General features: G+C 38.7%; 1 protein-coding gene across 4 annotated transcripts in view; it reads left to right on the top strand.

The window, feature by feature from the left end:
• The window catches only part of HIPK3 (homeodomain interacting protein kinase 3), a 115,620-nt gene that overhangs the window by 66,535 nt on the left and 24,156 nt on the right, over positions 1–24,929 (top strand). For all 4 annotated transcript variants that reach the window (XM_087744151.1, XM_087744142.1, XM_087744159.1 and 1 more), the window contains exon 3: positions 23,949–24,072. In XM_087744151.1, coding sequence (XP_087600277.1) covers positions 23,949–24,072 — 124 coding nt within the window. The remainder of the gene's footprint in view (positions 1–23,948; positions 24,073–24,929) is intronic.

Genomic DNA, 24,929 nt, shown 5'->3' on the forward strand with positions numbered 1-24,929 from the left:
ACTTGAGTCAAATGCTCCATGGGATTCAGGATTTCGGACTCTTGCCTTGCTGGTGTACGCTGTGCTAGGCCTACCATATTTAAAGCGGCCTAAAGCAGTGAAACAGAGTGGTTTGCCAGTTGTGCTGTGTGAGTGCATCTGAGATGTAGCCAGTGAAGTTTGCTTGCGCAGGAAGCTTTCTTGGCGCTAAAAATCAAACGTTTGTGGAATTTTGTTCTGTGCTCTGAGGACTATTGTAAATGTTGCCATTTTGCCCTTTGTAAATACCAGGAATGTTTCTGTTGTCCCAGGACAGCGCAGCAATCTCTTGCAAAATGTCATCTCTTTATGTGCTTCCCTTAATTCAGAATTGCACCATAGTTGAATTTTTATCAGTATTTTGGATGCCTTATTGGATATTTTCGAGAACGATAGGTTCTCACCCTTATAGTCAATCATTCAATACTAAGTGTTCAAAATATTTAAAAACACCAGATACTTCACGATGAAATCTTTGAGAGTATGCTTCATTATTTCAAGTGTAGTACATACAGGTAATCTTGGAAAAAGAGCTGTTCCTTTAGCAGCAATATCTGTATTCATATGTGTGTGTATAAAAACATACAGAACACAACTGAACTTTTTCTTGATGTTGCAGGTTCAAAATTAATGTGAATTTAAAATGTCTTTTAATTATCCAAAATTGATCTAGGAATTGAATTGGAACAGTTTTTTCATTATTTTTATTACTTCCCCAATAACATTTGGATACGTGCATTTCGTAACTTCTTTGAAAAACTGCATGCATTACATCGCTTACGTACAAGGCTTTTATATACGTGTAACACTATGTGAAGCTTTTAAACTGCATATTAATGTAGTTTTATCAACTGAAAAACTTCTTTATTTTTAAAATTGGTTTGAGTTGTTAGGGTATGCTGTAGGTCACAAATTGGTAGTAGCACTTAATGATACTTGTCAGAAAGTTGCTGTCAGAAGTGTTGTTCACATTAATAGCGCTGGATGTTGTGCTGAGTGCCTTTTTGAACCCCAGTAACGTTTAACATTTTGAGCTGTTAATTTTCTCACTCTTGATAATTAACCTCTCACTTCTTGCCATCCAGTACTGTTTTAGCTCAAGATCTATTGGGTATTTCTTAATATAAAGTATGCTATTTGGCTGTGCATGTTTTGTTAAGAGAATTTTTAACACCTTGAAACTTTCAACAGCATTTCCACACACTCGTCCCGTCCCCGTGTCCCGTTCCCCCCCCTCCCCCCAATGGTTTCTGAGGTGCATTTAAAACATCTTCTGCATCTTCTACATGGCCAAGTTTCTGAGTTCAGTAAAGTGGCTGTAGTTCCTGGGGTTTGGGCTTTGTCTTACGGTGCCATAGGTCTTTGGCTTTTGTGGAGAACTCCCTGATGAATGAATTCTGCATTGGCTTCTGGCAGTAGCACAAGGGGTTGCAGGGCAGAGTCTGTGCAGTGATGGATTTGCCATTCCCATCATGAGATAAGCACGCTGGGCACAGTGCTGCGTGAAGATGCAGCCGGTTTTGGACACTTCACCTCTCTGGAAGAGTAGCTGGAAGCGGAGCAGAGGGCCTCAGCGGTTTTGGTAACAAGAGCCCTAGAAAGTAGAACAGGAGGATATAATTTGCAGATTATACAGTATGGCTTCTGACTGTGCTTTCATTTTCATCTAGCCTTGAACTATTTCAGCAGCTTCCACTAAGAAAATATTCTTAAATCAAAGGCTTTCCTGTACATGCAAATGAGCTGGGAAAGCTCTGTAGGTAAAAGTCGATGTCCATCTGGTTATGCTGAGTAATTTCAATAGAGAGAGGCACTAACAAAAGTCAATTGCTTAACTGACGCTGAAGTTTATTTCTTGCTGTTTCTTTACTGGTGTCTCTGCCTTACGAGTAGATGAACTGTATGGGTCTCATGTTGACAAAGACCTGTTTTTTAAGACCAACACCACTTACATCCCTGGTGTTGTCTTGCTTTCTGCAATTTTCCTATTTAGCATAGTGTTAAATATAGGCAGCAGTTGGTAAAAACCTGCCAAAAGGTTAGGAAGCTGACAGATATTTAACAAGGGAAAAAACTGCAACACTGTAGGGTATCCATAGAAGGATAACTGGGAATTAGCGTGTGTCCTGAGTACTCCACCCTGCCCTCTGAATTACTGTCCCGTAGGGAGGGTTGCTCACGGAGTGGTGCCGCCTGCCCTTTGGGATACTCAGTTTGTAGCCATGCACTTGCCTTCCTGAAAGAACAGCTTCAGGATTGCCTAAAGCTAATCAGTACTAATTTTATTTTGCTTCATCTCTGGTTGTTTTAAGGTTACATTGGCTATGATTATTAAGCATTTACATAAGAGAAACACCTTTTTCTTTGTATTTCTATCTGTAGCATCATTATTAGCCTATGTACAAATGATATCAAATGACTTCCCCCCCCCCCCACTCTAATGTAGAGGTATCTGATGTAAATTAAAAGAGAAGCCCCAAAACTTAGTCTGATATTTAATGCAGATTTACTGGATTGGATGGAGGTTGTGCCCGTATGTGGTTTCCTGTTTTGTAGCTATTTTTTGACACTTCAGCATTTTCATTCTGCATGCACGGAGGATTGAGTTTACGTGAGACCACTGGTGGACTCTTGCAGGCTTGTATGAAATACTGCCGGTGGAATACCTATTAAATCATTCGGTTAACCAGTGTATATGGGTCATATTCCCCCAAGATAAATAATCTGTATTAAGTTTAACCATTTCACAGAAGACAGTGTTATGTGAATTAGGAATACCAAATGCAGAACAGTAACCTCAGCCCTTCCTCTCCCTTAAAGACAGAATCAAACTTGTACCAGAAGTTAATTATTTTGTAATTAGTGCTCTTCCCCCTCGTGACCCAGGAGACCTGCCGTTTCCTAGTGTGTGCGTGGTGCTTGTTTTGGATTTCCATACGTTTCTGGTGGTGGGTGCCAGGCTGACGCTGCAGGGGAGGTGTGTTGAGTCATGGCAGGGGCGAGCGCTGTGAAGGAGCAGCGTTCCTGCAGCTGGGCAGGTAGGCGATGCAGTCTGCCGGTGGCGTGCTCAAACGTGCGCCAGGGAACAGCTCGTCGGGCATCTTGAGGATGGCTCCTGAAGAGCCGAGTCCCTGTGCTTGGTGCACAAGTGAACGGGAACCAGTGCAGTGCTAGAGCGGGAGGAGGAGGAAGCAGAAACCCGCCTGCCCGCACCGAGGTGGGTGCCTGGTGTGGGGCTGGACCCCCTGGTTGCTTCCAGTGCCATTCGCAGCAGTTGGGCTAATGCACGCCGTTTGGGGCGCCAGGGACTACGTAACAAAACGTGTACCTTTCAGAAAGCTAGTGTGTTAATTTCTAGTTGCTTAAATAAAGTGAAAGGCTACTATGTATGGTGGTGTGGCTGTGTTTTATTTATGCATCCCCCTGCCATGTATTACACGCATGCATGCCCTCAGTCTTTATTGTTCATGAATTGCATTGCTTGCGTGTCTTAAGTGTGTGTCAAATCAGATGCAATGACTCGTGTCCCCTTGCTGCTATGCTTTGATTTCAGCTTTGCTTCAGAAGTTTATAAAGATATTTTCAAACATTTTTCCCTTATCTTGTTTTTTTTTTCTGGGGCTATGCCTTAAGAAAGAACTCTCTCTTTTGTGAGACAAACTCAACGTTTTGTCAAGCAACTGACTTACGGGGTTTGAGGTGAAAGCAAAAATGAACGGCAGTACACAGGCTAGTGTGTATTAGCAAATCAAAAAGTACAAGCGTTCTGTAGTTTAACAGCAGTCATCTGAGTGGATTCATTCTTCAGTTCGTAAGTTATAGTGATGTAGCTTAATTTTTCTGCACAAGGCTGTGCCAGTGTAGTTCCTCTTAAAGATTCTTTGAATGTTTTCTTTGACTTTTTCATTAATCTTTAGAGAATGGTTACAGATAAATCTCTGAAGTTTCTGTGTATGTTGCATCTGTAACTTTCCAGCGGTGAGCTGTGAGGACAAGCGAAAGCACGTGTTTTGAAGATGGACCGTGACCAGCTTGTTGGAGGGGACATTTGGTTGCCTGCAGTCACAGTTCTGAAATGGGTAATGCAAGAAACTTCTGCGATAAGAAATAAGGTGGTTGCTGGGTGGGTCTAATCTACTGGGCATTTGGGGGAAAACTTCTGACTTCTGAGATTTTTTGGCTGACTTCTTAATGTGTGTAAGTGTGCGTTTGTCCCAATACCACCGAAACTTTCAAGTACTTCAAATCTGACAGCAGATTAAAGTCCCGAAGGTGCCAATACCAGCAGTACAAACAGCAGCTGCCAAGCAGAAGGAAGATTCAGACTAGTGATTCCTGCAAGGTGAAAAGGAAGAAGTTGGTTGTTATCCTTGCTGTTTTGCAGTAGCCATCTGGCTAGTCAGCGGTGCGTAGCTCTGGGCTAACTAAATAATATGCTTGTTACCCTGGCATGTTATAGAAGGCAAAATAGAGATCTAAGGTTGCTCATTCTTGTCTGGGGAGAGAAGTAGTGTAAATCTGAAAAAACAGCAACAACAAAATATAATTAAGTCTAGTGATTGTTGATAAGCTTGTACATATTTGCGTGGCATGGCAGAAGATTCTCTTCTTCAGCAGAATCTGGCGCAAAGACCTGTGGAGAAATGTGTGAAAAGCTTCCTGACTTCTAAAATGGAAATCGTTTCCTGATGTTTACTAAGAGCCTGTGTTCTTAGTTCTCTCTCCAGCTCATTGCTCAATGCTCACTTCTCATGAATGGCGCTGCCACCGCAAGAAGAACAGAAAACTATGCAGACAGGACAGGGAACTTTATTTAAAAAGAACAAGACAAAACACCCATACCCAACCCCCCCCCCAACAAACAAAAATCCAAACAAAAAAACCTCCACCCAACAACTAAAACAAACAAACCAAAAGCCCCAAACCCCCAAAAGCAAAAGACATCTCCACCCAAAAACGTATTGGGGAGTGGGAAGAGAGTGCATGCTCAGAATCATGTCACGATAACCGTAGCTGTATATACCTGTACTTACAGGACTGTCTTCTCAGAGCAGTGCATTGCTGTATTTAATTTTTCTCCTATTGTGTGGTTTGGTTGGTTTTGTGTGTTGTTTTTTTTGAGGTTTTTTTTGGTTTTTTTTACACTCCCTTGTAGAAACAAATATTTTATAATGCCTTACTTGCTTTAGCCGGTATATAGTATTTTGTGCCAAACTTCTGTAGGTCTGAACCTATGAGAAGGTATCTGAAAAAGTAAAATTAACCCAGATTGTTCTAAAATACACTCTGGTGCTTGACATCTGAAGGACTGGCACGTGGGATTCTTCACGTATTTCTGCTAGCCACTGGTCTTTAACCGCAGCATCTTGAGCAGATGCCTCTTTAGGGTTATCAATACTGCTAGGTATCCTTAGGAGTTCAGGTTCCTCCTGTTCTGCTCTGAAGGAAAAATACTTTATGCCTGTAAATTAAATTTTCTGGGGCCATATTTACCTTGTTGATATACCAGAATCAGTTCTGTGGTTGGGGAATCTTTCCATCACTTGGAAACGTGTGGATGTACCAGGAATAGTGGTAAGTCCTATTCTGCCTCATGGTAAACACGCAAGGCTCAGGGTCTTCCACCATCAGCCCTTGGGGCACGGATACCTAGCGCAGAATGCACGTGGGGACGGTGTGTTTGAACAGCTCCTTATTGCGCTACAGGTAGGCAGCTCTCCGGTCTGAGAGTCGCTGGCTAATCTGTGTAATTATTTTGAGTATTTAAGTATCTTCAGTTAAGTAGCCAGCTTTGCTGCCTTAATAACATCTTACGCAATTGGACCCTTCCCACGCTCCTTGCCGGCTCGAGGCGACGTGGCACAGGAGAACTTTCAGTGTGCAAAAGAGCTAGGAATGCAAAGGGACTCGCTAAAAAGGGGCTATGCGCAATTAAGAATATTTTCTTTTGCAAGTCAAAATTCCTTTTTTTTTTTTTTTTTCTTCTTCCTAAATCTGTTGTATGTCAGTTATTCTATTTACAACTTTTTTTTTTTCCCTTGCATTGAATGGACTGTTACATGTTACTAAAGAGCTGGTAGCTGAAACAGATTAACATCCATTTCCCTGGGTATTAATCTATGACGTGGTTAAGCACAGTCTCTTTTTATTCTTTGTGAAACTTAACTTTTAATTTAAACTGGATTTTAAAGAAAATATTTTAATTTTTTTACTTTTCATTTCTAGTCAAACTAAATTTCCGATTTTTTTTTCATTAGCCATAGTCTTTTTCTTCGTTGGGCTCACGTGTGACTTGCCTAAGAAAAATGTGAAAACTTTGTCATGCTTTGAAACCTGACCTGTGGAGTTTGCACAACTGACAAATGTATGCTTAGGAGTACTGTTTTTGATACGTTTTACAAAAATAAAAATAATTAGACTCCCATTCCTGTGAAGCAACCAATGCATTTTAAGTAGACCTAGATGTCAGTACAATATCCTTTCCTTTGTAAAGGGGGACTCTTCCTTTGCTTAATCGCATTATTTCTCCTATATCAAATATAACCTATTCAGTAAAAGGCGGGATGAGGCAAAGGGCTGCAGAATACACGTGTGAGCCTCTAATAACCTTCTGAAGAATATAAAACCAGCTCTGAATGCTCAAAGATCCAGTCAGTATCCAGTCTCTGATAGTGACGAATAGTGAAAGCCTAAGCAAAGACAAAGCAGCAAAGAAGGTACATTTATATTGATAGTTCCTAGTATATTCTCCCAGCTGCTGGCAGTCTGAGCTCATTAGCTTCCTTAGGTTGGACCTTTTGTGTCTAGTAGCACATTAGAAGCAGGTTTTTGTTGTGCCTTTTTTTTTTAAGACATGTACTTCTGTCATGGCCAAATCCAGCAGTGGAGCTCCACAGGCCAGTTATATTTTATGGAATAGATTTTGTATTTGTTGTATGAAGAGGTCCTGATGAGGAGCTGCTTTGTGGTGCAACAGACAAGTTTATTGCATGAGTGACCAATGCTTTGAAATGTGATTGTTGGCTGCTGATGTTGCTGAGCCAGGCAAGAGCCCCGGAAAATAGGGTAAATTGTGTTGGAAAAATGGTCTCATGAAATTTTCCAAGCAGCTCTGTTCGAGTACAGTAGGGTAGTACTTTTTGCCAGTACAGAATGAGGGAACTGTAACTTGTTTTCTGAGTCCTTTTTCTGCAGCTAGCACATCAGCCTGTCTTGTCCCTAACGAAAATGTTTTCTTTGGATTGTGTTCCTTGTGTACTTTAACCTTTTTGGTTATTCCCCTTTGGCCTCCCATAAGGACGTCTTGGGGCCCTTCATTAGGAAGGCCTGCGCTCTGTCTCCCGCCCGGCGTGATTAACATCAGGAAGCAAAGTGTTGCTGGGAGAGGAGGAAGTAAGTTAGACTTCCAAATCCCCCAGCTTGGAACCAACTGGGGTTTTGTTGTTGTTGTTCCTGTTACTAAACCTAACTTTAAAATCGATTCTGTTTTGCATGAAGCATGGTAGGAACAAACTATGACTCTGCTTTAAGTTTGCTTCTTTCTGATTTTAGTTTGATGCTACAAATGGGAATGAGATAAAAAAAATGAGAGCTCTGCTTGTGTTGACGTGGCTCTTGGTGATTGCATGAAAATGGAGGGGTCAGGAGTTCTTCTTCCTTGCTCTACCTCTGCGTTACCATCCCGCAGAAATGGAAGGGTGAGGGAGGGCTCTGCGAAGGTGAGCGGTGCAGGACAGAGCATGTTCTCCAGTAGCGTTACCCTGAATGCATGTTTGTGCAAGAAATGTTACTTTGAGGTAGATCTGTTCTCTCCTAGCTAACTTCTCCATGTATTAATAAATCTCCTACGTATCGCCTGTGTGTGAAGAAGTGGGTGGAGAAAGTGAGTGTACGTATCAGTGAGTGTTGCTTTTGATAGGAAAAACATAAACATTTTCATGAGAAATGTTTGCTGAGAATGCAGAGCTGGATTTGCTTTCCCTCGAAAATGTCTGGGAGTTGGGTTCTAGGCGGTAGTCACTTTTCACAGAATCAAAATTGAATTGTCTTTAAACTAAGAAACCAATAGTGAAAAATTAGATATTAGTTTCTTGGTTGGCTACAAAATGTATTTAGCCTTCCAACCTGTGACTGATGTATGGTCTAATTTCATTAGAACAGGTAATCCTGTGTCATGCATCTCTTGAATGTTCTTTGCAGCAGTTTTTTTTAGAGCACTTTGGAAGCAAATTCATGATGAGCTTGTTGTAATAGTCACACACAGGATAAAGAAAATAGCTTATAGGTTTGTTCTGGAAATGATGACTTGACAGTAGCCTCTGGCAGTGGAATTTAGCTATCAATAGTGTGTTAATCCAGTTAAGTAGAGAGCCTTTCATAGGGAAATACGAGTCGTGTTCTAGCTAAATAATTACCTTTAAAGTAATCATGCAACTTGTAAACATTGCCTCGATATTTTTGTGAATTCTTTTTTTGACGTGGTTATGACACAGCAATAACTCCTTATTGAAGCGGTAGCACATGCAGTGGCTCTGGGTGGTATTCATTTCAGAACATTCTTATCTAAAGCTGAGTTGATACATGTAAGCATTGGCTTTGTCAGCTAGTTTTTGCCCATTCCTGTTTACTATTTAGAAAATACCAAATGTTATGGCAATTGTAATTATGCTTGCATTTGTACACCGCTTTTTAAATCATAGCAAGCTTGCATTGAGGCACACTGGTGATTTGGAGAAGTTTATGAAGCCCGTGCTCTGTGCTTTACCTGCCTGCTAAGTGGGTGTCCCCAGGGGACTGTTTGCCCCATAGAGTTCCCCTGGACACAGCTCAGCTCCCATCCTCTTTTCCTCTTGGGGTACGGGCAGTGGTTCAACAGTTAAGCAACGGTTCAAATCAACTAGAAGGAAGAAGAGGGGGGGTTAAATGCATGATGACTTACTTCAGTTAACTCCTATTGTAACTTCAGTCTCTAAATTCATAGATTTTTAACATACGTTATTTTTTTTTCCTACACTGAACAGTGAAACAAAGAAACTCTACGATTTCACTTGTCTCTCATTTCAGTGGGTATACTGGCACCAGTGGGGGATAAGAAATACTCAACACAGTGAGGTATGTGCTTACTCTGTAGAACAAAGCCTATTTTCGGTAGCTCTCTTCAAGTTGGTAGAGCTGGTAACAGCGTGCCTTGCTAAGATTGCCATGCCATTCTGTATTAAAAGATGCTGCTATAGAGTCCTTAAACCTTCCAGATGTAAAACATTTGAGCTCAATCTGTTTGTTTCAGATGTTTGAGGCTGACTGTGGGGTTTTAATTTTTTTTTTTCTCCTTTTCCCTGATGAAACTAATCAACCAAAGTTGCACACCCCCTTCCCCCTGATCTTGGCACATAAAATCTGATGATGCTTGTTAGGTTGGTTGGTTAGTGTTCCTGGTAGCTCACCGTGCTGCTTTGACATTGGAAAGATAATGGAAGCAAGTGAGTGGCGACCGGTCATCTGCCACAGTTCGTATGGACTGCATGTGAACTTAAACTGAAATCAGGGATATACAATTGGTAGTGAGTCTATTTTTGTTGTGTTTAAAACAATAAAAAAGATTCAGAAACAGGTCTGTCATCTTTGAGAAACCTTCACACATATAGTTTTATAAATCATGCAAACCCGTTTACATCAGACTTAACTGCAGCAGGTCCATAAATATGCTCCACTGTTACAGTTATAACTCGCAAAAATGCATATGATCACTTATTCTAGGGAACTGTAACCACCTTTGGGAGAAAACTTAGTAATCGTAACGCACTTTTTTGCTATGTGAAGCTTAATAAGCCTTAAAGTGAACACTGTAATATTACATTGACTGTCCTCAGAGAACATGAAAAGGTAGCAGAATGTAATGATGTCTGTTTTGGAACAGGACTATCTTGCTTTTATTTCAGAAGACAGTTGCTTGAGGTCTCTTAAGTGTAGGTAAAGACCTTTTTCCTTGGTACTTCACCAAAGCAGTTTTTTGTCTTTAGGTACTCACAGTACCGTACCAAGACTTGATAAGTCATTGACACACTTTTTGTAAACTATAGTGATTTTTATCTTCAGATTAAATTTTCTTTTAAAAAATGCAGCCTTTGGGATTTTTTTGGATGTCTGCTGAGTTTTCTGTCTTTCCCAGTTGGTTATTTTTAGTTATTTATGTTTTTAAAAAAATCTGTAATCTTGAATCATAGTACAAGCTGATTTGCTTAAGGGCATTTGCAACATCAGAGCCAGAAAATAATAATAATAAAAAAAAGTTTGCCACTGTCATCTAGTCTAGTTCTCAAATGAATAATGAAAATATTCTTATTTATCATTATGCTTTAATGGACTCTTTTCCTCATAAGGTTATGTTACTAGCCTCTAAGTCTCTCCTGTTTTGATTTTGATGTAGATCTAATGCTGTTCATGTTTCCAACTATTTATTCTCAAGAGGTTATTTCTGTATAAGGCTTCAACTATTCCAGCATCTTGGCAATTGTTTAATAATGGATAATTTTGCCACTCATGTCCCGGCGGCATCGTTAATGTATATGTTGTTTATAGAGCCTTTTCAAGGCTGGTTCTTCCTGGGTAATTCTAAATACATTTGTAAGTCTGACTTGGCAGTGGGATTATTGCCAAGGATTTCTTTAAGTATATTGCTCTGCTTTTGATAGTTTATGCTACCCTATTCATGGATAATATAATTTCTTATTCATGTATAGTCAAAAAAGAAAGGTGACTCTCTACTGCTGTCCATCTTAAAATCAAGATTTCACAAGGAAAACATTCAGACAAACAGACTTCAGGGAAATTCATGTTATACAAAAATCCCACTGAGCTGATGATAACGATCCTGTCTGATTTCACCTATAATCTTTGGCCAATGTCAGTGACCAAAAAGAACTACAGGAAATTTATGAATCTAGAAGAAAACCACAAAGATTTCCCCCACCGATAGAAACGTGTGTGTGTGTAGGGACTGTTCAGTTTGCAGGTAGCAAATTTGGGACATTGCTGGAACGGAGCAGTAGTGGGCGGATTTGGGGAGGTGAGTTTTCTCTTTCAAGAGGAGATCCCCCCCGCGCCCCCCCCCATTTTAACATATGCAGTGTACACTTAAATTTTTAGATTGACTTCTTCCTTAAAGTGAAAACCACAATATAAAAATCCCAGAAAACTTAATGAACTTCCCTCAAAAGGAACTATTAGCTCTGTTAGTGAAAGCACAGCATGGCCAGTGTTGGGAGCCTTACTAAAAAGCAATGCAATAGTGCAAGGCTGGCCTTTGAAAGTTTGTCCTATCAATTTGTGGTATGACAACATACTCTAAAAATAGTTCCTGGGACTCAGAAAAGGTAACGCTTTGATTTGAGGATTTTTTTTTTTTTTTTTTTCCCCTTGGAAAATTCATATATGCTGGAAACAAAACAAGTGTGAATTATTCACATCTCCAAGGAAATCACAAACACCTTTTTAGAGGAGATTTGTTAACTGAACTTTAGCCTTCATCTTTTCAAAGAGCAGGAGTTCCCAGTAACTACTCCTACTGTGTAGACTCTCAAAATACATTAGCCCTTAGGGCAGCGTTAGGGGTTTGGCCAAAGGTTATAGCACATGCAAAACAGTCAGACTTCTCAATAGTTTTATTTTTGCAGTTTTTGTTAGTTTTTGGCATTTTGAATAAATTCTTAGTTGGCATGTTTTGGTTTTGTATTTTTGGTGCAAGTCATTTGAAAGTTGAAACTAGAGTATCTCCCTGACATTGTATGGTACTTACATGGATTATGGATTTTATGTGGTGTATATATGTCAATTCTCAGTTTAGGACATATTTGAGAGTGCTTCATAATCTTTTTTGGTATTATATTAATGCATTTTTTTAATAGTTCAAATGAAAGGATGTTCTTGAAATAACTACTGCTATTATTTTTTAAAGTTCAGGAAATGATTATTGCTCCTCACACTTTGCCAGCAGAGTGTCTTGCAGAGTCTTGTGAAATTCCGTGTAATATTTTCTCTGTACATTGAGAAGAGCAGGCAGTGAAGATAGCTTACCTTCCCTTTCTCTCTTGGAGACAAAAATTCTTATACAACACCAGCTCAAGGCACTGAGCAATTGGTGCGCTACAGCCCTGTTTGAGTAGTAGCGCTTCTGTAAATGAGGGGAAAGTTCCCCGTCTATTTGATCCTTGCTGCTTCTGTTAATATTGTCAACAAGTGTGCCTTGTCCTAACGTGAGCGTCTGTCTATCTTGGGAACAGAATGAAGTTCTTAGCCATAAATGATGAGCTGCTCACAATTATTAGTGTCCTGAACTGGACTCAAAGGGTTCACTGAGATGAAAGGCTCCCATTATTATCCAGTTATTATCTAGATCCCATTATTATCTTTTTTCTTTAAACTGGAATACCTGGTTTTAACTTTTATTTGCTCTGACAGCAAGATTATAACGTTCTTCTTGATTAAAAAGAATCCCCAGTGCAATCGGGTTTTGCTGATTTCCTGCCCTTTAGTGTGGTGGTAGAGGGTCTGGTTTTTAGCATTAGATATCAGGCAAGAATTGCTTTAAAAATGATATCAATGTTTATGTACTGAGGAGAATAAATGGAAAAAAAAGCCTACCCTGTGTTTTAATGTTTGGGTAGAGTGTGTTACATTTTTGTCTGTAATGTTACTTTAAAAATCTTTGCAAAGCAGAGCTTGCAGAAAAGCTGGGGTTCTTTGCTGTAGTCGCATTCCTGTTGCAGCATGTTGTCGGGGACTGATATGACATCAATCTGGATGTAATAGATACATAGTTAAGCAGTTTATTTTAGGATCCGAAACTCTTCTAAGAATAGACAGGCTCTCCTTTCAACAGGAAAGGACAAATAAATTAAAATGGGATACCAGGGAAGGAAAAATAGAAAAAAAGCAGAGAAGAAAAATTATCAAAGGAGAACAAAAAAGGGCAGAACCAGCAGCCTGGTACTGGTGGGGTTCGAGGCTGGGGTGAAGCATGTGAAGGGACCGTTGCGTATGGATTCTTTCAGCAGGCTGCAGTGCAGTGACAAGCAGGTGATGTGACATACTGGAAGGCTGAAGTCTTACAGTCTAGCCTACCAAAATAGCCTTGTGTAATTTTCCTCACTAGCGGTCCATAGGTTTAATTCAGTGGTGAGGAAAAAAAAATAACCTTTTAGATTTTCTACTGTAATTTCTTAGTTTTGTCAGAACATTGACAGATGATTTTCCATAGTGCTGCAAAGCTTAGGCTTTTTGGTATGTCCTCATGATTATGTTAGTGGGATCACTAAACTGTGGGTCAGGATGTGACTTCTGATGTCGTATTTACACCAGAGGTCTGACCATAGAAATTTGTATGGGAAAAACTCACCAGGCCAGCCAGTCAGCTCACTTGCCAGTGCATCATAAATTCCTACAGCAGTATACAAATTACAGTTAAGGTTGTTGGACGTCTGTGTGTACTGTATGTTGAGTGTATTTTTCTGCATTGTTGTATGGAAGCAACAGGTCCCAATAAAACATTGTGCCAGGCACATATGTGTTGGGTATGAATCTAGCAGTAGATTTAGAACCTAGAGGTGTTTAAAAACATTTTTATTCACAAAAAAGTCTCTACTAGTGTAACCTTGGGAAAGCAGATTTAATTTCACGTATGTTAACCCACCTGCCCCAGTTGCTGCTCTGTAGGTTTTCTGTCATAACTTTCTTGTAATGTTTCTATTTTTTTTTTTCCATTTAGCAGCTGACATAGCTATTAAGTGACTAGATAATACTTTATATAGGGGAAGATCCAAAGTGAAATGGATTCTGGTGTTCCATTTATTTAGTGAACAGGACATGAATCTCCTATGTGAAGCTGTGGCATCAGTACTTGACTTTTTGCTAGACACTATTTTTTTAATTGTATATGCTTTGAATATTTGAATTTTAAGTGATCAAATGTCACAGTTAATCCAATATAATTCTTTTTAAATGTTAATTTCTCCTACAAGTCTTTTGCTTGTTTCTCTTTTAAAATAAAAGAAATTTAACAAACTTACTGTCTCTGTTTATCCTGATGTCATGTTGTCAGTGTTTGATTCTTGATTTGACAATGTTTTTATAATCCAGTATCACTACATAAATTTTCTGTAATGAAAATACTGACATTTTTCTTAAAAAACCCTTTTTTTTCTCTTTTTTTTTTTTTCTTCCCCTGACAATTTTTTCTTTGAGGGCAGGATTGTGTCATGGGCAACAACCTTCAGTCTACAAGTCAGGATAATAGACTGTGAAAGCCTTATTCCAATACTATGTAGAACATTATTAGGTAGTTAAATAAGATAAACATACTAGCTCATATGAATACAGAATGATCTGGAGGTCTGAGAGAGATGAATGACGTGACATTGCTCTGCCTGTTCAGGAATGTTTCTGTTGATTTTTGGTGAGCTTTCTATAATTCAAACAATGTAACTTTCAGTCACAATTTGTCGGTCTGAATTGCAAAATTTCATGAGAATATCACTTTGCATCATCCAGGTGGGTGCACATCAGCAGTAAAAAAAAAAAAAATATCTTTTCACAATGGATGAGGATGCGAGCAGATTTTCTTACCTTCTCAGGTATCCATATGGCATGTTATGTCCACTGCAGTATGCCTACCTGAAGAACTGTAGTGCAACAGATGTGTGCTAGAAAGTTATTTCAAATAGTTTCATGCTTTATTGAGCTCTTGGGGCTGAGCTGCAGACCTGCAGCAAGCAGGCGTGTTGTTGCCCTGTGTTGGAAGGCAAACTCGTTTGCAAGTGTTGCTGCAGAATGAAAGGAATTTTCCTTTGTGTCTTCAGGATAGATTTTCCTTTGATGTGGTGTGGTGGTTTGTTTTTTTGTTTTGTTTTGTTTGGTTTTTTTTTAATAGCTAGTTAATATAAAGTAACATACTATGATTCACATGATTCTTGACATAACAGCCGTATCCTTGCATTCTTTGGTATTTTACCTGAACTAGGCCAAAACAAGAATCCATTTAAATATAAATAAATAAGAGAGACCATCATGCTAATCAAGTCATATCAGAAACCGATACCTCTTTCTGTTGCCTTGTGTCTGGTGGGAGTCCCTTGGTAGGGTTTTTATGGCGGGACCAGGCTGCTCGCTTCTTTAGGACCACCATGACTTTGTACCCTTAGTCTAGATGTAGCAGTGTTGTCATCGGGGTGAAAGGACAAGAAGCCTTCACACAAAACTGACTTACAAAGTCTTGCTATTCTTCACAAGCATGCTACAAGCAAATACTGCTGTGCTTATTACTCTTTTGTAGAACTCCCTGCCTGTTCTTCAGCTGGTGTGTTTGGGCACTGCAAGTCCACGCAGACCCTTATAGAGTTAGAAGTTGATATTTCCACAAAATCAACACTAACAAAGCAAAGGGTGGTGGGAATTAAAATCTGACATGTCTGATTTGTGAGGCCTTGAAATCTCCCACACTGTGCTGTTCGCGTTTTTCTCCTATGCTTGTTCAGAGCTGGAAATCATTGCTAGTGTTTGATCCTCTCCTTGGGTGGAGGCCAGTTTGTGGTTGCCACCTGCCCCACTGCGTGGCCTTCCACAGTTCCTGTGCTTGCCCTAACTTCTCTCTCTATTCCAAGCAAGATAATTTCAAGCTAGATTTTCTTCAAAAATAATCTGGACAATTCACCAGCTCAGCTTGGGTTTTTGTTTTGGCAAAAGATTTTTGGATGTTTTCATCTTCTGGGTGTTGCTTCGTTTCCCTTCCTGACCCTTCTCCTGTCCTGCCCCAATGAAAAGAAAGAAGAGAGGAAAAAAAACCCTGAAGGTGGTTATAGCATATAGGGAGGCATGTCAGGAACAGCACACTATACGGTAGAGACTGTCTCATTAAATTAGATGCATAGGCTGTTATTGCAGCTCAGGAAGTTAGTATGACTGCTTGCAAAACTGCAGAAGAAAGGGTGTCTAGGTCTTTGTAGTAAGAGACGTGCAAAACAAGAATTTGGACATTTCTGTGTGTGTATATATACATACATACACACCTGTAACAGCCTATAATCCCTCGTACTCTGGGGCAGGATTTGGGAGTCTGCACACACAACTGTGTACGCCGTAGGAAGGCAGGAGAGGAGGAAACTCCCCTGTTTGAGAAGGGAGTTACTTCTCACGGGTGGCTTTGGTCACCATCCGAACTGTGCGCCTTATTCAGCACCTTGACGTGGTTGGTACGAGCAGAGTGCGGCGTAGGCAGAGCGCGCTCCCTGCTGCAAGCGAGGACAGAGGCAGTGTCTGGGCGACCATCTCTTGCAACCTTTGACTCTTTCAAGGAGAAAGCACTGCGAGGCGGTTTCACAGTTAAGAGTAAGGCATGCAAGCACAAGTACACAAAGGATATTGTCAAAATATTATTGGTAAGTAACCTCATTTGATGCTTTAAATATTGGCACTTCGCTATCCAAAACGTAAATAAAATGTATTAAAATTGCAGACTTTATTTACCAATAAAGCATCTGAAGAGTTTCTCTGTACACAATTTTCTTCATTATATTGCTACATCAGTACCTACTGTGCTTAATTTTCATGTAACTCAAAAACTGCTTAGCATATCAAGTGCATAAATAAATCACTTGGTAAGTTGCAGTCTTTCCCAGGAAAAACAAAATAAGAAAAAGGCAGAAGCATAAACATCTTCTGGTTTTAATAAAATCAACATCTCGTTTCACTAGAGATAGTGAATAAGTGGAAAAGAATCTGTTGAAGTCACTTATTTTATTGTTCTCAGCTGAGAAAAATCAAAAAGGAATAACTAAATCTTTATTATCTTTAGTACTTCTCATAAGTGGTAAGAGAAGGTGTATTAGGTTAAAATTTGTGATGGCTCTTTCAAAACAAAATTCTTTTTCAGTATCAGGAAAGAGCACTAGGATAGTTTGCTTGTAATTTTGTTTTGTTTGATGAAATTACCTAAGATTTATTTGTTATTTGTCTGGTTTGATTTCCTGTTGTCTTTTTTTTTCCCTCCCCCTTCAGTTGTGAGCCCTATGTTCAAATTAACTCTTTTTGCAGTGATTGCTTCTTTTTGTAAGTAGGTACATATTTGGGCTACTCTCTATATAAGGTTTTTAGATCCTATCTCCTTCTCAAGGTCAGGTCAGGGTTCAAAGTTAAACTGGCAGCTGCATGCCAGTCTTGTACATTATATATAACCGTGGAAGGCTGTGATGTTAAGTAAGTCTTTTCTAGCCATTGAATGTTGCATAGTTCTATGAAAAAGTTTTATTATGCTAAAATGAAGATTTTTCTACCAGGAAATGAGAGTTCCTTTTGCGCGGCGCTGTGGACACCACCACAGCGATACCGTGGCCTTAGAAGTTTACAGGAGATACGGTGACTCATTTCCTCCTGTCTTCGCTATCACTTGCCACGTGAGGGTCTGGTAGTGCACCGGACTCCTTCAAAGGAGGAGGGAAATTATGAATGAGGGGATAACTTCTCATATCTTCTTGAACATATTTGTTCTCCCTGTGTTTTGTGATATATGGTGACATAGCCCTAAATTGCAAAGGAATGTTTTGGATTCTTTCCTGCTACCTCAAAGATACAGATGCCCCTATCCAGCTTAACTAATGTTTCCAGAGTCTGTTTCTGAGCACTTACATTTTTGCTTTCAGTCTTACCTTCTTAAAGTTTAAAAACAAAAACAAACAAAAAAACCCAAAACCCAAACGCCAAAAAAATCAGAATTTGCAAGTTATGTACTTCCTAATGCCTAATTATAGCAGAGTTAAAAGAACACTAGAAAACTGTACAGGAAAAGCCAGGATTGTGAATGTAAATCTATAATACAGTTTTGCATTATAGATTTACAGCAACAATCTTTTCAAAGGATAGGGAGGAAGGCTCACTGTCTGGCATAGCGTACCATACTTGCATTTCAAAGACCGAATGTACGTTAACACATGACACTACCGATCTGTATTCTAAGAACTCAATGGGCTTAAAAGCAAGAGATAATTCAACTATGAAAATGTTCTTAAAAAAAAAACAAAAACCAAAACCAACAACAAACCCACCACTCAAATGAACATCTTATCTGTAACATGACTTTTTTTAAAGACTTCTGTAAATTTTATTGACATAATTCTTATTCTAACAAAATGGCTTTACGAATGAGTCTGACCATGAAGAAGATTGTAGAGACTTTTTAGTTTGGATCAAGGGATTTGCTTGAGTAGCTCTTATCTTTGTACAACAATGGTGATTTTAATATGTAAGAAATGAAAGATGCAAGTGTTATCGGATCCATGGTTTATGTATTCTGGTATTTTGTTGCTGGAGAAAATTTACCATAGCATAAGGTTGCACTTCAGTGTCTTCTGATGCCAGTTTCTTCCAGCTCTACAGAGCTGATGGCTGTTTTTCTTGTACATTGATATGAACCTTACTATTTAATCTAGAGCTGTTGTGGATATTTTTTTGTGTTGATCCGTTCTTAAATACTCTTAATATTTTTTACCTCAACAGCAGCCCGTGACTCAAAGGCTAATTGTATTCTGGCTTTAAAAAAAATACTTCTATATTTACATCAGTCTTTAATCTCAAAGGGGATGGGGGATTCCTTGGTCTTCTATAGTGAGGTAGGGCATTAGGAACACCTGGCTCCTCCTCTTCCATTATTTTATATATAATTTGAGTAATGTTACTGATCATTCATTCTTTCCTGAAGCTTTATAGTTCTAACCAGGGTTTCTTCTTGTACCTAAGTCTCTTCAAGTCTTTAATTTATATTGTCCTTCTCTGCGTCTTTTCTATTTGATGTATCCTTTTTCAGATGGGGGTGACCAAAACTGAACACAGAATTCAAAAGTGAACACCCTATTCAAGGTGAGGGAATATCACTAGTTTTATATAAGGCATAATAATTTTTGATATGTCTTTGTCCTTTAAAAATAAATACTGATATCCTGATTATTTTTGCTCCCAATTGTGAGATATTTTTCTCGAGTAATCTGTAAAGTTGTCCAGGATCTTTTCACTGGAAAGTTGGTTAATTTATACCCTATTAATTCTTATGGGTAATTAATTAATGAATTAATAATGTGCATTAATTTTCAGTATGGTTTACTATACACCATGTATGCTCTACTGCCTGTCATTGTGTTGATCAAATTGCATGTTTGAAATTCCTTCTGAAGACCATCACAAATGCACTAGAGAACCAACTGCTCTGTATATCCTTCATCATCCACAGATTTTGTCATTACATGGTTCATTCCCATGACATCCTTCAGATTATTGAAGTGTACTTGCCTGTGGGTTTTTTTTTTCCTGAGTATTGCCACCTTGATTTGGATCCCTCTAGTCTAGAGTCTTTCCTATGGTCTTGCAGATCTCTTAGAAACGTTTGCCCTCCTCCACAATCATGATGAAGACTGGTAGTTGAAGAAAATGAATTGTACATGAGAATTCTCGTTAGAATGCCCATTACCATCTCATTAACTTCTTCACTGCATCTGATCTTTCTTTTAGATCTCCTTTCTTTAGAAGAAGAACTACACATCTCACAACCCATATCTAGTTATTTCTTTCATGAAGTATATGCTTTATGTGTTCCTCATATGGCACCGTTACCTTCAGCTTCTGGCATGGAAGTTGGTATAGGTGGTGGCTAAAGGTTTTGGTCTTGGAGAGAAATCACATGGGTGTGTTGAAAGGAGTGTGAGACATGAGGGGAGGAAGGCTATTTATATACTCTTCTCTCATCTGGAGGGTGGCAACCTGGTGGTCAATAAATAAAACAATGGCATGTGTTAGACAGTAGATACGTTGACCCTTTCATACTGCCAGGAGAGAAATAGAAATCAAAATTGATCAGTCTTTAATCTCGTTTCCTTGATATGTGCAGGGGTACATACAATTGTTACAGCACCTTCAGTGGGAACATATTTGAGAAATTATTTATGCGTTCAGCAGAATTTTTCATAAAGTTAGCAGTTCCAGGAAGCTGCTGGTTTTGTTGGTTTATGCTGTTCTTCAGTTGCTATTATGTACATTACCTGTTGGGTTTTAGTATTTTCATTTAACTTTTGTTCTAAATTGGATTTCTGACCAAAGACTTCTAGGTAGTGATCATTTGAAATGGCTTGCCTTCTTACAGTTTTTTTCATGATGTATTTTTTTAATATGGCTAAATCTTGCTCTCTATTCTTCATTCCCCTAGTGTAAAGGTTGGAAGAATTTTTCTGTTACTATGCCAAGGTTTTGATTTTTGTGTAGTTTTTGCTTGTTTGTTTTTTAACCCTCCCTTGAGGAATTATTTAACTTTTCTTCAAATGTGCTTATTTTGTTGCTTCATTCTAAGCTGGCTAACATGCGGAAGCTAAATTATTTTATGAAATGTTCTGGTCTTTAAGCAAATCAACAGAACAAATTGTGTGGTTTCTTTCCTCATAAGTTTATAAAAACCTATAGAATAATATGTATATTCATGGTCTGTGGTATAATAAATAGAAACGTGACTATCCAAACAAGCAGCTGAAGCAAATATTCATTTGCATCTTTCATCTTTTTAGATATTTCCAATTGAAAAGTCTGCTTCAAGAGAGTTGAATTGAGCTGTGCTGTGTCAAGCCAGAAAGAAGGATTTCAGATGTGTTAATCTAGCAATTGTTGCTTAGTGAATCTTTCCAGTGTAGTAATATTGCATTTCAAATTCTAAATGAAGTTTTCTGTTAATGTTTTAATTAATGTTTAATTAACATTGATAAGAAGTTAATGTTTAATTAACATTGATAAGGAATTAACATTGGTAAGAAGGAAATAGATGCTCTCTCTGTAAAATCTTACTTTTAATTTCATTTAAGTACATTTAAGTAAGATTTGATATCCTTAAGAAGTTTAGAAAATTCTGGTATTCTCCTTGTTGATGTCTTGGTATGGGAAAACAGATGCTGTTTACTAAGTTGGGAACTACAGTAGCTTCTGGTGTACCGAGCATCTTGTCATCAGCAGTAGGTACCAAGCCAGAGAGAGAGAGAGAGAGTGGTGGTGGTTTGAGAGAGCGAAGTACCAAGTTACAGTCTTTTTTGAGTAAACTGATGTTAAAGTGACTGTGTTGGGACATCTGGAGCTCCTGCCACTTAATTTAATGTCTATGGTTGTAGTTAGGAAAGGGAATACCTTCCTTTTAAGCTGTATGTAAAAATATTTCTTACATGAACAAAGAGCTGTGGTTCATCTTGAAAAAATAAAAATTGAAGAATGACTCCCTGCTCTTTAACCCTTTCCTCCCCAGTTGTCCAAATAGATTTAAACTGGAAGTTTAAAAGAAGGAGAGAAGGAAAAAAAAAAAAAAAGTGCTTTTGAGCATACTATTAACAAACTTTTCCTTTATCAAAAATATTTGAGCTGGTTAAAACCAATCTAAACATAATCTAAAGCCAGTACAAGTTGTAACTTTGTCTGCTGTGGGAGAGTTGCTCCATTTTAAGGACCAGCATGAGGCCATGGTAGGAGATGTTGTACCTGAAAAACAGCGAATTTGACATTTCTGCGGAGCAGCAGCTATTCATCTTCCTCCCTTCAAGCTAGTCTGAAAATTATTTTTGTTCACTGTCCTGTAGTGAGGTGCGGGTAGCCCTGCTTGGGAGCACATTTGTTTCCTCTTCCTTTCTGGATGGTAGGTCAGGTGTTGGGAGGTGAGGAGGACTGGTCTTGCCTCTCCTTAAATATGTCCTTTTTCCTTGGACTTATTAGCATTTTTATTGGTATTGCAGAACTACGTGGTACCCATGAAAAACTAAAAGATTATTATATTGTGAAATACAGTAAACGTTCTTTTTTTTTTGTCATTGTATCTACCCTTACCCTTCTTTTATTTGCCATCCTGTCCCTCAAAAGAGACGAGCGACAGACTGACCGACTGTGGCTATTTTTATACGGTGCACATATTAACCGTTGAGTAAATGTAAGAGGTTTTAAAGGGCTTATTTTAGCAGAAGCATTTGTTAAAGCCCCTATATCCATAGGCTGTGTGTATATTCATTAACTATTCAGGGCTGTAACATAATACAACAAAAGGAAGCGTATTTTAACAGAGATCTGTAACAACCGTACTCAGGCTGGCACCCAGCCAGCGGCTGAAGGCAGATGTTTCTTATGGCTATTTCTAGGCTTGTGGCATCTAGATATATTAAATTTATTTCTCGGATAACGAAACTAGCTAATACTTACTCCAGTGTCATGATCCTGCATTACAAAAATACATTATGTTTGATCCCTAGAAGTTTATTGTAATCAAATCTTTGAAGGCAGTGGAAAACTGAGCCTCTCCAGTTTCACCACCAGTGTGACAAGATTTATCCTTCACATAATCGCATCCGAAGCGGTTTGTGACAACGATGGGAAGAACTGAAGTGCTGGCATGACTGGAAAGTGCATAAATATTTAACAGAATATCCTGTCCTGTAGACTTTCTTATCTGTGGAAAGTCTCAGATTTTCCCCATTGCAGAAGCTTGGTGGTTTCACTGGTCAGGGAGGAGGCAGAGCGTTGCGAGTCTTTCCTCGGCAGTGAACGTGCATCCTTGGAGCTTGGAGTGTATCTGTGTACAGCTTCTGCCAGCTACTCCTTGTGAAAAGGGATGGAGATGCTTCAGCTCTTGGTCTACTGTATACTGCAAAATAGATTCTCTGTCCCAATGTGGCATGAAAATAGGAATTTGTTCCCAATCCAGTACGTTTTGGTGAATTAAAGAATATTTTGATAAAGGTAAATATCAGAGGAGAAGATAAATGAGATATGTAGGAATTTACTATGGTCAGAGACTCTGTTTTGTATGTGGAACGTCAATGTGATACACTAATATGTGCTGAAGCGTAAGATTTTTAAGCTTTTACGCAGGTGAGAAATCACGATTTTCCCCACCAGCGTGTTACCTGGTCAGCTGAACGCTACCGTTCTGCCCAGCTGCCCTGGGAATTACCCTGTTAGTTTTAACCACCTTGCTACTGTTCTGTGGCATGTTAAGCTAACAACGGATTGTCTGTTTTAAAAGTAAATCGCTTTATGGTGTGATGCTTTAAATAATATACATCTCCAGGCCTCTTTCAATATCAGCATGCAGATATATTTTAGTTCTTTTTCCTTTTGTTAATAGCTTGAATGAACTGGGAGGAAAGGTTTAAAAAGAACAAATGTGATTAAAATGGGTATCTGTGAAATACTTGAGTTGTGTTCCACATGAACGGAAATGTTAAAAGCCCATTTAGCGGCTGTGTCAGTACAAATTTTTCTGGTTCTTGAATACAGAAATAAATTCAAATGCTGTTGGTTAAATAATTCACATTTGTTTTAGGAGAAAAAGAAGACCTGGTCCCTTTAGCAAGTGCAATGGTTTCATTTTAAGTGATTTAAAAATTGATCACATTAAACTGATTTGAGTTCATTGAGGGATTTGCAGTTCTGTAATTAAATTGATATTTTAAATAGTTTTAAGTGTACTGTCCAGTTGGAAAGTGTGCAAGTGTATTTTCAGATAAAACTTTTTGTTTGTTTTTGAGATAAATGACTGTGTTGTGTTTAGAATGTAGTTACAGGCATATGACATTGAGTGGACGAATCATTCGGGAAAGGCAAGAATGTTGAATCAGTGACATTCTGTTTTTCAGGCATATCAATTATTTTGATGTATGTTGCAAACTGATACTTGTAGGAAAAAAAAAATCTCAGAGCTCCAAAAATTACCACGGATTATCTAGATAAAGCAAAATGCAATTTCTGATGTTACGATTTTATTTGAAATAATCAGCCTGTGTTTTCAAATAACAGATTTTGGGGTTTTTTTTGTCATGTTGGATTGTTGAATTACCTTTTTTCCTGAAGGAAAAAATTCAGTAACCATGTTTAATTTGCAGAGCACCAGAGATCATACTGGGATTGCCGTTTTGTGAAGCCATAGACATGTGGTCGTTAGGGTGTGTGATTGCAGAGCTGTTTCTTGGATGGCCACTGTACCCAGGAGCACTGGAATATGACCAGGTAGTAGAATACATTTCACAAGCGTATGCACGTTTTCTGCAACTTAAGAATTTCAGATCATTAAATCCAGGATTTCAAATGTTAATAACGTCCCTTATTAAGTAGTATTTCTTCAAGTCTGTTCAATCCTTTTAATTTAGTCTTATTGATTGTCCTAGAAACATAAATCCTGTTTCTAGACCAAACTGTATATTTTGCTGCTTTTCTAAATTAAAGTTCAATTTCTCCCCCCCCCCCCCCCCCCCCCCCATCTTGCAAAATAAATGTTAGTATTGAAGCTGCTTTTTCTGATGGAAGCCAAAGTTTGTGGCCACTACTGTTGCATTGTAATCTCTCTTTCACTTGCCGTGAATGGGGTGGACTCTGGAATGTCTGTTCAGATGTCAGGATTAGTTGCCTTCTGAATACTTCATGGTGCTTTCTGGAAATCCAACATAGCTCAAAGATTTGTAGAGCCTATACTTCACGAGGAACGAGCATCAACTGTTGCAATAATGCTGTATATATGCAATGGTAAAGCTTGAAGGTGTTGAAGCTGTCCCTTTGCTTTGTTGGAGTTTTCAGCTACTGACACCATTGGCATTAGTGAGCTGACTTAAAAAAAAAAAGTTGTTTCTAATGAAAGATGTAGAACATTTTCTGTTTAAAACACTTGAGAGAAGTCTTTTTAATTTTCTAGCATAATGTAGAAATTTGGGAGGAATGTAATCAGCATTCTGACTATCCCTGCCTGGTTTTGAACTTTGAAAGTAAAGAAATCTCCTGAAAATCCCAGATGCCACAGCACTGGCTTGTTACTAACTTCTACACCTTTGATTCAACGTTCAGTTTAGGGGCAGTTCCTCCAGCATGTTGTT

The sequence above is a fragment of the Nipponia nippon genome, unplaced genomic scaffold, assembly GCF_047370975.1.
Source record: "Nipponia nippon isolate SJK-2023a ecotype South Korea unplaced genomic scaffold, ASM4737097v1 scaffold_10, whole genome shotgun sequence".
Classification (NCBI taxonomy): domain Eukaryota; kingdom Metazoa; phylum Chordata; class Aves; order Pelecaniformes; family Threskiornithidae; genus Nipponia; species Nipponia nippon.